The 14299-nt window shown below is 41.9% G+C and overlaps 1 protein-coding gene across 1 annotated transcript; it reads left to right on the plus strand.

The window, feature by feature from the left end:
* The first annotated feature begins 458 nt into the window (after window positions 1–458).
* Window positions 459–10637, plus strand: LOC113447592 (putative peptidyl-tRNA hydrolase 2). The gene is made up of 6 exons (XM_026717859.2): window positions 459–576; window positions 698–772; window positions 2903–3004; window positions 5096–5193; window positions 7004–7118; window positions 9612–10637. Exons 1-6 carry the CDS (start codon window positions 481–483, stop codon window positions 9699–9701), a joined length of 576 nt encoding a protein of 191 aa, XP_026573644.1. The 5' UTR covers window positions 459–480; the 3' UTR covers window positions 9702–10637.
* Window positions 10638–14299: the final 3662 nt, after the last annotated feature.

Genomic DNA, 14299 nt, shown 5'->3' on the forward strand with positions numbered 1-14299 from the left:
AAACCCCAAAAACTTTAACCTTAGACTGTCTACTATTGACCTCACCCCCTTCCTAAGAGGTCTGTAGGGGGCGTGCATAAGCGCACCAACGTGTCTACTGTCCTTGTCCTATTGTTTTATTTTTCTTATATGTATCAATTTCATGTATTCATAATTGTTTATACTTATACTTGTTATCTTATAATCGCTTGGCAAAACAAACAAATAAACAAATAAATAAAAATCTTCTAGATAACGTTGAACTACAACCCCCACAATCCTCAGCCGCAAGGGTCCTGGCTCCTAGAAATCCACGTGAAATCCGAAAACCATTAAAAGGCAGCCCGCGCTCCGCTACGGGCGCAGGTAATAGCTGTAATCGAAGGAACTGGCAAGGGCTATTGGTCACGGAGCGATGACGAAAGGAGCAGGCATCTTTTCATTGGTCGAGAAACGAGAGAAGTGGCCAATAGGTGGGCAGAGCGCCGGCAGCTGTAAGGAATGGAGTCGCAATCGCCCGATTCGGATGCGAGCGTCGATGAGTCTCTCTTCGCTCTCTTGCTGGACCTGGGGATTCCCGAGGCTGCAGCGCGGAGGGTGGGTCGCTTTTATCGGTGGATCGGGGATCCGGCGCGGGTTGGGATCCATTCCGTCTGGTTTATTTCTAACGCCCACCCCCCTCCCCCGTCTCCTCCTCCTCCTCTTTCCTTGCCTCCAGGCTCTGGCGCTCACGGGAGGTCATTCTGCTGAAGCGGCGGCGCAGCTTTACTTCAGTAGCGGTCTCGATTCCCAGGTATCCGCTTGCGATCTTGATTTCCGGTTCTGATCCAGTTAAAGATCGGTTTCTGGCCTAGCTTCCTTTTTAAAAAAACCCCGTAGGCACCATCAGGCTAGAGCCTGAAACGCGATCACCCGCAAGTCTGCCTTAACAAATGATTTGACGAGGTTTGGGATTATGATCAAATGCTTTTTATTTACGCCCTGCCAGGGGCAGAAGTATTTAGAGATGATAGCTCTAAAAGGATTCACATATTTGTAGGGATATTCTTAGATGCTAGAATATGAATGATTTGAAATGTAGTTCAAGGTTTGAATTGCATACATATTCTGATTAAAGGGCTGCATCATTGTATATGCGTATTTACATCACAACACACTCACACAGACTTAAATTTAGTTTAAATGACAACATTCAATCTTGCTTCTACCAGGAAATCTTTGTCCTCTGAATTTTTCAGAATGTAACCTCTCAGTTTTCTATAGAAGCAAAGCTACCAGTATTTATGTACAATTATTTCAGAACCAATTTAGGATTCAGCAATACCAAGGCCTTTTTTAAAAAGGGCTTATGAATTACGCGTTCCTTGAGAATCATCTATTCTTCCTGGAGTGGCAGAAAATACTTCTCCCTGGCCCCAGGAAATAATTATGATTAGGAATAATTATATTGATGGACTGGAATCATATAGGCTGTAAGAGTGCAGCAGATATGATACGTGCATTAATTGCTTGAAACTCATATAGTGAAACCCATTTAATGTAATGTCTGTAATATATGTTTCACGCAGTTAACATGCATATCATATTTGCTGTACTCTTGCAGCCTGTGCAATTACAGTCCATCAGTATAATTGTATGATTTTATGTATGTATGTATGTATGATTTTTGTTAATATGAACAAACTTGTCCACAACTCCAACCTATAAGGTCGAGGATTCAAATATTGTTGCCAAATATTGTCGGCATAGCTTGGTGGGCGCACTTTGTGCAGGCACAGAGGCATTCTAACTCGCACTCCTGCAAGCCTGCACGATCCCAGTCTCTTCAACAGCTGCCGCGCCAAACTATTCTGTGCCGTGCAAAGCAGCTGCGCTTCAAATTCCACAGATAAAAGTGAGTATGGGAGCTCAGGTGGGCAGGCAGGCCCAACAGCAAAGCAGCTGAGAGAACCGGTTTGGTCTCTGCTGCTCATCGCTCCTACTGGCTTGCCAGAACCAGGCCAAACCAGTCAAATAACACCACTGATAAGGTCCCTGAAGTTGGGAGATAAGGCATGCTGTAAACTAACCCTTCCACTTGCATATTGTTCACTGTTTAGTTGTGTAGTGACTGTGTAGGGTATATACTCTAGTAACTGTGAATGTCCGGAATTAAGCACAAGAGTGATCACAACCATTAATGGATTAGACATAACCTGTTCATAAGTAGAGGAATTTTTCTACTGTGGTGTATGAGATTAATAACATTGTAGTAGTGCCAGCTGTTTTGCTGATGGGGAGGTTGGAATACAGGTAGTCCTCGACTTACAACAGTTCATTTAGTAACCGTTCAAAGGTATTGAACGGCAGTAAAAAAAATAAAAGTGACATCATTTTTCACACATATGACCATTGCAGCAGCCTGATGGTCACATCAAAATTCAGATGGCAGGCAACTGACTCATACTTATGAAGGCTTCAGTTTCCCAGGGTCATTTCGCAACTTTGACAAACAAGGTCAGTGGGGAAGCCAGAGTCACTTAAGAACTGTGATGCTAACAGCTGCAGTGATTCACTTAACAGCCATGCCAAGAAAGAAAAAAGAAAGGTCATAAAATGGGACAAAACTCATTTAACAACAGTCTTAGCAACCAATTTTGGGCTCAATTGTGGTCGTAGTTGAGGACTACCTGTACTTCCAATTGTTCTCTTAAGGAACTCAAAGTAGTGTCCACAATTGTTTTTGTTCCTCTGCACATTATCCCAGTGATCTATGAGTAAGGTAGACATAGAGCTGGTGATTGGCCAAGGATTATCCTGTGAACTTCATGGATGGCCAAATATTTAAACTTGGGTATCCCCAGTCATAGTCTGACACTTTAATATCCATCCTGTGTACTTTATTACAACAGAAAACTTTATTACTGTCAAAATATTTTTTCAGGATGAAGATGAGGCACAGGGCAGTGATGTCAATCTTCTCCCAAGCAGACACCACAAGATGGTCTTTGTGGTAAACATGGAACTCTCCATGGGAACTGGAAAGGTAAACTCTCTTCAGGGTATTATTGTCTTCTAGCCTTTCAAACTGGCCTTAGTTTTTTTTTATCTGATTTCATTATGAGGGGCAGATCCAAGGCTGAAACTAATACCAAAAACTAATGCAGCTTAAAAACTAATGCAGCTAAACCAAAAGTAAAGTCACCTGGAGAATTATTCTATAACTTGAAAAGCTTTTGAAAAGCTTAGTTCGTTTTCTTCTAAATTGATAATGTCTTAGTGGACAACCAGCTAAATATGAGCCAGCAGTGTGCAGCAGCAACCACAAAAGCTAATGCAATCCTGAGTTGCATTAACAGAGGGATACAATCAAGATCAAAGGAAGTACTAATACCACTCTATAAAGCCTTAGTAAGACCACACTGAGAATACTGCATCCAGTTTTGGTCACCACATTATAAAAAAGATGTTGAGACTCTAGAAAAAGTACAGAGAAGACCAACCAGGAAGATTAGGGGACTGGAGACTAAGGCATATGAAGAACGGTTGCAGGAACTGGGTATAGCTAGTCTAGTGAAGAGAAGGACCAGGGGAGACATGATAGTGGTCTTCCAATATTTGAGGGGCTGCCACAGAGAGGAAGGGGTCAAGCTATTTTCCAAAGTACCCGAAGGCCAGGCAAGGAATAATGAATGGATGGAAACTGAACAAGGAGAGATTTAACCTGAAAATAAGGAGAAACTTTCTGACAGAGAGAACAACCAACCAATGGAACAGCTTTGCCTTCAGAAGTTGTGGGAGCTTCATCACTTGAGACTTTCAAGAAGAGATTGGACTCCCATCTGTCAGAATGGTGTAGTAGGGTCTCCTGCTTGGGCAGGGGGGTGGACTAAATGACCTACAAGTCCCTTCCAACTCTGATTATCTGTTATCTGATAAATGTAAAATGTGTGGTTCATTTACAAGTGTGAGTAATGGATTACTTAAGTCCTCCGAGTACAGGCAATGCCCAGGACTCAGACTGCGTAAACTCCACATTAAGATTGTCCAACTTAAAAACAACCTTAAGTTACAAACAGGGTGCTTATTACTAAAGATGGCAGACCTCATTGTCTTTCTTCTAGCACGGAAGCCATGGAGTGCTTTCAGGAACTGCTGAAGTCACACATTTTTAATACACAGGTTGCTTTCAGCACTTTCTGAAAACAATGTGTGGCTACAATGGTTCATCAGCCCAAGAAAGGACAATGTTGTCTACCATTTTCAGTAATAACCCAGACCATTTGAAAGTTACAGGTTGTCCTCCACTTACAACACAATTGACCCCAAAATTCCCATTGCTTAAAGGAGACAGTTTTTAAGTGAAATTTGCCCCATTATACACTCTTCCTTGCCACAATTGCTAAATGGATCACTGCAGCTGTTAGTAACATGGCTATTTAAATGAATCTGGCTTCTCCATTAACTTCTGCTTGTCAGAAGGTTGCAAAAGGTGATCACGTGACCCCAGGACACTGCAACCGTCATAAATACATGCCAGTTGCCAAGCACCTTAATTTTGATCATGTGACCATGGGGATGCTTCAATGTACGTGTGAAAAGCAGTCATAAATCCCTTTTTTCAGTGACATAACTTCGGTTACTAAATGAATGGTTGTAAGGCAAGGGGCTATCTATCTGTATGAGTTCCAATTTAAATACAAATTCAGGTTAATGACCCAGGGAATGGAGCATCTTTTTAAGCCAGAACTGCCTGTATTGTTGATCCATGTTTACAATATGAATTTTATCAGGATTTCTAACTAGACCCCTACATACAACTTGCAGGTAATGAATGAACCCTTCCCTAGGGATATGGCAATAGCACTTAGACTTATAGTACTTTACAGCACTCTCTGGGTGGTTTACAATGTAAACATTATTTGCATATTGGCCCCAACAATCTGGATTCTCATTTTACCAACCTTGGAAAGATGGAAAGCTGAATCAACTTTGAGCCGTGTCAGGATCGAACTCCAGACTGTGGGCTGAGTTTGCTTGCAGCATTGCAGTTTCAAACTCTGCGCCACCAGGGGCAGCAGAATTATTTCAGCAGAAGCAAGACAGACCCCCTAAGTTTGAATGTTTTCCTCCACAGATCGCTGCTCAGGTGGGGCATGCAGCAATTGGTTTGTTCCAGCTGGTGCACGAAAAGCCAAGTCAGAGGGGCATGATCAACCAATGGGACGAGCATGGGTAAGGGAATAAGGTTTGGCTATCTTTTACGAGGTTCTGTTAAACGTAGTTGCTTAATTATATGCGTTGGTTTATACTCAGATTTGCACAGGATGGCAAGCTTTTTTTTTTTTGCTTTACAAACTACAGCAGCTGCTTCTCATATAATGCAGTTAAATCAAAAGCAAATAAACCACTTAGTGGCTTAGTGTGTTGCAGTAAGCCACTAAACTTGAATGAGCACAGTTTAGGATTAAGCAACTTAAATTTCCAAGTGGATGGATACATGGGATGTGCTAAAGCTGATACCAAGGTAATAAAATAGAGTGTCTGTGTTAATATAATAGGATGCCTGGCTAGGAAATTCTGGGAGTTGAGGTCCACACATCTTAAAGTTGCTGAGTTTGGGAAACACTGCTGTAGGCTATAAAGCATCTTGAAAGCCTGTCCAAAAATTTTTCTGTCTCATTCCATGCTGAACAAAATCAAGGAAGTTATTTTACGCTTCAATTCCTGGTCCATATCATCTTTCCTACAATTAATGGTTCATATGTTCCCCCAAATTATCTTTTAATTCTTTTATATTACACAAATTAGGGTGCAAACCAACCACGACTTAGGGTATTGTTTAGCTTCAGGGTCTAGGCCGGAAACCCAAATGGGATTCTTCGGTGTTCAGTCTCAGTTTCTGTTCATAAATGAAGCTTGGTTAGAAGGAAATCCTCTGCTTTTATTCATAAGATATACAATAATGCAGCTTGGTTGGCCGTGGCTTAGTATGTTGTATAAGCCCAGCTACTTTGGTTTGTAAGCCATGATTTATTTAGAACAGGCAACAGTTTGTGAACTAAAGTCAGTTGTGTTCATTGATAAAATTTGGTTCTGTGAGTTATAAGTTTTTAGGGTGGCATTTTTAACTTCAGTAGCTTTTGCAGGGGCAGGGCTGATAAAAAGGGTAAGCTCCATTTGAAGGCGTCTGCTTTGGGGGTGATATTTCTCTGCGGACCACCAGTGGTCCCTAGCCCACTGGTTGGCGACCACTGTTCTAGATGGTTTAAGCCCCGTATATTAAAAAAGAGCCAGAGATTTGCCTCTCTTGATCCAGAGGTGATTTGAAGGGGCATAAATGGCGACTTTCAAAAAGAGACTGGACAGCCACTTGTCAGAAATGGTATAGGGTCTCCCAGGGATGGGATATGACAGGGTTAACTACCAGTTTGGGATTTACAAGCTTCCCTGCCCAATGCGCGTTAATCGAAGCAGCCTTTGAAACAGCCCTCTTTTCTTGTTTTTTTAACTGCAGCTGTGCCTCGTTCGGCAGCTGAAGTTGAAAAATCAGAAAATAAAGATCAGGTAAGAGCCCAGGTGGGCGGGTGGGCAAAAACATCAGCAGACATAGAACTGGTTCTATGTCTGCTGCTCTTCAGAGCTACCGGTTCTACAGAGGTGGACAGAACCGATAGAAACCCACCCCTCGGGTCTCCTGTTTGAGCAGGGGGTTGGACTAGATGACCTACAAGGTCCCTTCCAACTGTGTTATTCTGTAAATGTGGTGTAGGGATATCCTCTGGTTTATTTGTTGTGGTGGTTGATTGATACATCATGCTCAGCCATAAATTAACCTCTAAAATGCAGTTTACATAAAATATTCAAATCCACTTTTCTGGAAGATAATTGGGATATTTGCCAGTCAAAAGGTGTAGACTTCAGCGCATGCAAGTTTTCGTCCAACTGCTTTTTACAATTTGTTTTAATTAGACTCATAGCCAAGCAGACAACATGTAGCATGGCTATGGTGGTCTTACAATGAAGTATGCTTTGTCCTTCTTAGTGCAAAAAAAGTGGTCCTTCAGGGAGTCAACACAGACCAGTTGCTGGAACTGCACGCGCTCGCCCTGAGTCTAGAATTGCCAACATACCTAGTGCAAGATGCCGGAAGGACACAGGTAAATCAGTTATTCTGGGGGGAAAAAATATTGTATCTCCAAAAATATCTCATCCTGAACTAAGCAAACTGCTGGCTGTTGCTTTGTGATGGGAGGATTGGAATTCATGCCATAGTTTATGAGTCATGCGGACGGAGGACATTATCAGAACCTGAGAGAAAAAAGCTTGAAACTTTTTGCCTGTTTTATAAGAAAGTGTTTTGAGAAATACTGCTACTCCTTGACTTACAATCTGTCGCTTAGCAACAGTTCCAAATTATGTCAGACCCCTCCCTCAAAAGCTTCTTACGATGCAGTTCCAAAGTTACAACATCACATGACTGCATTTTGGGTGCTACACAACTAGCCTGCATTTGTGGTATCCCGTGGTCATGTGACCATGGTTTACTTTTTCACAGAAACCACTGTGTACATCCAATTTCCAGGAAAAAAAATGTTCATTGCGAACATTGAGCTTGCTTAACAAATGTTGCAAAAAAAAACAAGTTGTAAAATCAGGTGATGACCTGCTTTATGACCATCAGCCTTACAACTGTAATTGCCAAATTCCATTGTGGTCATAAGTCGAGGACTACCTGTATGTACAGGGTAATAGGTGTAGAGCAATTGTAGATTTCTCTTGAACAGAGATGTTTTGGCACTTACAGTGGAACCTCGGGTCATGACTGTAATCCGTTCCCAATACTCGGGTCGTGAACCAATTTGGTCGTGTCCGGAAGCATGACCGACTGTGCATGCGCACAGTAAAAAAAAAAGGCGCCTAAGGAGAAATTGGCGTGGAAAGGGAATCTTTCCACGCCAATTTTTTCACCACCTGATTTGGTCGCAAACAGGAGCGTTCGTGACCCGAGGTTCCACTGTACTTATCTAAAAAACATATCTGGCCACCTATCTTTAAAAAATACAACTCTGGCTTTACACAAGTCTTGTGAACTGCCCAAACTTAGTTAGAAACAAAAACCTGGGACTTGATTAATATTTCAGTTAAAAATTATTTGTAGGTCTTTATATCGCTTTCTAGGGTAATTACTTTAGACCGCAGCATTTTATTGACACTGTTGAACAAGAATGAAAAGACAATAATTCAGCTCTTATTTATGCATTTGAAAGCAACTTTCCTCCCAGTTGATACTGGAAACCAAATGTGATGGAGTACAGTGGACTGAATTCCCAGGAGGGAAGGAGAGCATTCCAGAGGAATAAGAGACAGCTGCAGTCCAGACATTTTGTGTGGGAGAGAAAGAGGGTGAAGATAGTCCCTCCCTAATAGTTTTCAGAACATGTTATAGGTGCAGAGAGTAGAATGCTTCGGTTTAGCAGAATTCTGTCTTGAGGTGTGGAACAATGAAGAATGCATCTTAGAAGAATCATCACATATCGTTCTTGGGTTTGGGGCCCGACACCAAATCTTAACATCGGTTGTCTGTCTCCAACCTTGACATTCTATGCCCGACAGTTAGAATAATCGGTCAGTGGAATGAAGTTCTGGGTGCTCCAACGTTGGAGGTTTTTAAGAAGAGATTTGTCTGAAAGGGTATAGGGTTTCCGGCCTAAGCAGGAGGTTGGACTGAAAGACCTCCAAGGTTCCTTCAAACTCTTGTTATTCTGTTATTTTGCCCCCTCAAAAATGACAAGGTAAAACAAATACTTCAATGGAGCTGGGTTTCAAAAAAAATTTTTTTTTAAAAAAAGTTTCTTTCTACCTTGAAGTACCATAGACTTCTTGAGGATGTATGAGTGAGAAACCGTGCTGAAGAAACTGATTTGGGTGTGTTTTCCAATCCTTTCCCTCCCCAAATTTATCCACACTCATCAGCATTTGTAACGGAAGCACTGAATAATATTAAAACGGATTTCTGCTATTGGCCTCCGCTATCCCCTTTTACAGGGATATTTCAGTAAGAATTGCATTACATCCTGCAAATTCATTTACATACCTGTGTAAATCAGCCAAGTCATATCCCAAAGATGCTTTTTCCAAAAGACAACTGGGCTTTCTTGTTTGTTTGTTTTTCTCTTTGAAAATAATTCGCTTCTCGTGTAAGAAGCTTCTTCAGTTCTTCAGAAAAATCGAGAAAGTGTAGCTGCCTTTTGGAAAAAGCACCTTTAGGGCAACCATGGCAGGGATGACTAAGAAGCTCCATAGACATTTAGCCAAGTCATAGTTAAGGAGCACTGGGGAAACCAGAGTAGGTTCTCACGGCATCTGCACAGTATGCAAAGCCGATAAAGGAGAAGGTTTGTAGGTTGAAATGAAGGATTCCTTGCTGCTCTCTGAGCTTGGGTTGCTTTCTTGGAGATGTTTCATTACCCAAACTAGATAACATTCATCAACATTCCCCACTGATGATGTTACCTAGTTTGAGTAACGAAATGCTTGCAAGAAAACAACCAAGCTCAGAGACCGCTTAAAAGAGAAGCTACAACTGTTCTGAACTCTCATTCATATTGCATGTATCCCCTCATGAAAAATAAATATCCTTCTTTTCTTAGGTCCCAGCTGGGTCACAGACAGTCCTTGCCATCATAGGAGAAGAAGAGCTGGTGAATCAGGTGACTGGGCAGCTAAAACTGCTGAACTGAGAAGTTGTGGAGTTTGGCTGTCTGTGGGATCCCAGGGGGAGACTTTCAAAGCCATCTCTTCCTCTGCCAACAACTCAAGAAACCACCCGAGCAGAACAGAAACCCCAAAAGACAGCTGTCTTTTGTAAGAGGAGCTTTCTTCTAGACAACGGAAGTGATTGTTCTCCTGATCCAGATTTCTAGTGGGACTCTCAAGGGGGTCTGTGTGAAAGTGGGGCCCCTTATTCTTCACCATTTATAACCAAGCTGCTCTATATAAGTAATGCTTTGGTGGTTTCAGTTAAGGGGAAACAGCGAGGATCATCCAAGGTTGCCTTCCCCTCCTGATGCCCTTCAAAAGTATTCATATAATCCATTAACCCCAGTCAAGTTTGGTCACCACCACCCCTCCCCATCTTCCCCAAGTGAGAAAGTGCAGGTTACTCTAGTATATAAATTCTCACACCATTTGGGTATCTTGTGCCAAGAGTATATCACACTTTTTTTTTTCCTGTGATGTGAAAAGGAACAAGTGTTGCAATCTTTGGAGAGCTTTATCTGACTTATCTTGCTAGTAGCCTCTGGAGAGCCAAAGGATGGTTGTTCCTGTTTAGAAGGCTGTAAACTTCTCTGTTTAGCTAGTATATATTGTAATTGATGGTGTCTGTCCGTATCTTATTTTTAACTTCCACAAGTGGGCTGTATCTTGCTTTATGACGTCCTTTGTGTCAATTTCCAAATGGCTTTGAAAAACTGGATTTTCAAAGCAACGCTAGTCCTGTTCAGATGTTTCTGTTAACAAATAGCTGAATTAAATTGCAGTAGTCGTCATTGGGGAGAAGGAAAACGTGCAGCAACATGAAGGTTTAGATTTTCCCATCTTAAAATAGCCCTTTTTAATGTTTGTGTCTTTGTTCTCAAAATATTAAGAACAAGAAAAACCAAGATTATGTAGCAGGTCTGTGACAAGTGTCTTTTTCTGTATCTTTGTTAAAGTGATAACATTATTTCCTGGGCTTTTTCCAATGCTGGTCCGATAACTCCTTTCTTTGCCAGTGCTAATTTTTGCATAGATCCCCCCAAGAGTGGAAATTCTAGGTTTATGTGTTCTGATGCTAGGAATGACGGGAGAATTTCAGGAAAACCTGAACGGCAGAGTTTAGCTTTTTTTAAGGAATGGCTGATATTGATCAAGTAGCAGCTAATGTGGTGTGTTCCAACCTAGTTACAAGCTTTTCTCCCTGACATTTTTAACCACCCGGCAATCTGAAATTTAATACGTGTCATTTTCCCCCTCAGTTTTTAGAAAACTTAAGGGTTGGATTTTTTTGTGTTTCATTAGCTCCTCCGGCTATTAACTGTCCATACATGCTATACATTTTGTGATGCCTTGCACCGCTTAGTGCACGCTGATGAAATAGTTGTGCGCAGATGATGAAATCTGTGCAATCTGCTGTACAAAGTGATTAGGAAAATAAGAGGACAGAGCCTCTAAATCATTTGAATGACTTTTAACTATAAAGCATCATCAGTGGTTGGCAACGGATCGGCCAGAGGGAGCCCCAGGCATACTGGGGCATGGATAAATTTACCTCAACTTGCAACCAGATCAATTTGAAGGTCAGACCATCTATTTGCTTACAGGAATGGCGTCATTCTAAAGCTGCACGAATATCCCATTTGTGCAGCTGATGAGGCTGATATTTTTTTTGGGGGGGGGGGGGGTTGCCTTCAAAACACACCATAGTACTGTGATTTGGCCTACTACCCTGGCCTTCTTTCTTGAGTCATATGGGAGTCTGAAGCTCTTGAGGAGGAGGGGCTCCCTTCCCCCCTCTTCCAATAGAAATGTTGGTCTCTGTCTCTCTCTTTCTCTCTCTCACCGTGCCATTGAAGTATTTTGCCACACATATTATTGGCAGGAGCCCACATTGCAGACCAACAGGGAAAGACAAAAAAAAAAGCTGCAAGTAGGTTAAGAGCCTCTTGAAATAAAGACAACATGTTTATGGCTGAATCATAAACCCCCAATGGTCTGGAGTGACTTTGTAAGAGCAAGTCCCCAGCTGGTGGGGATCCAATTGACTTAAGTTTATGCAGCTACAAAGTAAAGAAACAAATTGCCTCGGCTATTTTGGTGAAGCTGGGAAAGGAGGCGGCATATTCTCTTTCCTTTGCCTTTTATGTTCCAAAGCATTAACTGGATCAGGAAAGTACAAATAAGCTGCCAATTAGAAGAATGTAAAGGCTTTTTGGAAGGAAGGGAGAGGGGGAAAAATCAGTAAAACATAACTCCAATCTAAAAGATTTGGCCGGTGACCCATTCATACTTTATTTTAAATAGCCAAGGTTACAAGCGTTTGTGGAATCTTGATGTTTACATGAGAGGAAATCCCACTTAGATTCCATACACTCAAGTAGAACTGTGATGATTGCTACTACAACCCACTTCTTCTCTCCCTATTGTTTCACCGCCTCTTTCTACAAGACTGAGACTGAATTTCAGTTCTGCCCTCTTAACACCAGGGTGGTGTGTAGGGCCAACACAGCCATCTCTCTTTATATTTAGTAATGTAAACAATAGCACTCGGGGAAAATCAACATTAGTTGTTACTATTTGGGGATTGCTAGCAGAGGTGACTTCACCCAATGTATGGGGTTGCACTAGCTACAGCTGAGCAGTAGGTAATGTGCAGCCAAGGAAATCTGAAGGCTGATTAATCGGGTAACTATGTGCCCTCTGAACAGATTTCTTACTACACTTGCAGAATGCTCTTGCTAGGGCCTTCCATCTTTATCCCTTAACCAAATTCACACAGCGCGGCATAATTTGAAATGCGTGCAGGCTTCCAGAAGTTACTGTTACACAATTGCAAATACCAAACTTTTTTTTTTTAAAAAAAAAAAAACCATGCCTGACAAGACTTGATGGGTGGCATAATTTCTTGAAAGCTACCAAATAGATGTGTGGTCACTTAGGCAAAGTAATTAGTGAATTCTCAAGGCATGAACTTTATTCACACTGCAGTAATAATTGCATATGGCATGTGTATTTAACTAGATCAATAGTGGTCTTAACACACAGTATAATCCTGCAAACCCAGGTCTTTCCTGGTTATAAGGTCAAAATTCCATTCTATACTCCAGGTTTAACATTCCTCGTCAGCTGAACCTGGGAGAGAGGATTCTTTGAAGTTAACAGCATGGAAATGGGCATCTTGAGCAGCCTGAAAAAAAAATTTTTTTTTAAATCCCACCCCCACCCAAATGGGCTTGGTTCATGCAGCACATTAGACTAAGATGGGGCTAAGCTCAGTTTAGCTGAGCTTTATATGAACTGAGCCACCATATATTAAACTATAATCTGCTCTGTGTGCTGTTTGAACAAGGCATGTGAACACAGCAATTATATCTTGTTAACCAAGGTCTAGGATGTTATCTGAACCCAGCCTTGATTTCTTTGGATGTCTGCCACAAGATAAACAAGTTATTCAATGGTAGTGCTAGACAGGATAAGGTATGTTATGTGCACACACCCAAGAACCAGTTCTCCCTTTTAAGCTAAGTATAGACCTGAAAAGTTGCTTATTTTTGCTATAAGAGGCTAAACCTTTTAATGTATTCTTGCACCAAGGCCCAGATTGATTTGTTTAGTAACAAAAAGATGCTCCAATGGTCTTGGACCATGCATCTAAGCCAACCAGCATTAAAAAAAACTTAGAGGATATATAACAATGGAGATATAGGCTTACCCAAGGGCAATACTGCATGCATTTAAGTGGCATCTCCCTCCCCAGACCAAGGTAAGGGCATCCAGTAGCAGATTCTGGGGAAGAACTGATTGCCTTTAGCCTGGCATGCTGGTGCTAACCAGGAAGAGGATTCCATTGATTTTTTATTTATTTACAGTAATCTCTGTATCGCCTAGTCAATAGACTAGATAAGACCAGTCAACATTAAAAAAAAGCCACACACCGTGCTTCATGTTAACAGTAGAAACTATTCAAGTTTATTATTTCTCACACAAACTGACTCCAGACAATGTAACATACTGCAAACCAATTAAACCAGTAAGCATCACAAGTGGGAGAGAATATCATACATGATGCAGCCATAGATGAGCTCCTTACCACCAGGGGATCCTCAGATGTTTAAAAAAGCGTATTTTAAGGCAAGGGCCCCAACCCACTGCCAGGCCTTGGCATATTTGGAACTGGGCCGCACAAACGGCAGTCTGGCACAAGTGTGCGCACAGCTCCACTCGTGCAAGCAGTGGGCCAGCAGTCTAACTAGGCGTGAATGTGTATTGGCCTGCTGCTCACACAAGCAAAACTAAGTCTGTTGGCTTGCCACTCATGCGGCCCAGTTTCCCCCCGCTCCCCAAAGCTGGGCCACCAAGCCCCAAAGGTTCAGGACTGCTGTTTTAAGGTCTTTACAGAAAGCCATAAGCCTATGTTGTAGAGGGTGGGTGCACAAAGCAAAAAAAAAGCTTCCCTCCTAGGTCCCATCAGATGGAAGTCTTTTTGCAGACAGGATCCACAGCATGCCATCTCCTTTGGGATGGGTAGATATAATTGGGAAGGGCCAGTCTCTTAACCTGGCCCCACACGCCAGGTCAA

This window comes from Pseudonaja textilis, chromosome 2 (assembly GCF_049901715.1).
Source record: "Pseudonaja textilis isolate UNSWEBS1 chromosome 2, rPseTex1.2, whole genome shotgun sequence".
Taxonomy (NCBI): domain Eukaryota; kingdom Metazoa; phylum Chordata; class Lepidosauria; order Squamata; family Elapidae; genus Pseudonaja; species Pseudonaja textilis.

Excerpts from the sequence above, each read along its gene's own strand:
- LOC113447592 (XM_026717859.2), top strand. The coding sequence starts at position 481 with ATGGAGTCGCAATCGCCCGATTCGGATGCGAGCGTCGATGAGTCTCTC. Across the intron at positions 577-697 it reads CCGAGGCTGCAGCGCGGAGG|GCTCTGGCGCTCACGGGAGG; the intron begins GTGGGTCGCTTT and ends CCTTGCCTCCAG. Across the intron at positions 773-2,902 it reads GTAGCGGTCTCGATTCCCAG|GATGAAGATGAGGCACAGGG; the intron begins GTATCCGCTTGC and ends ATATTTTTTCAG.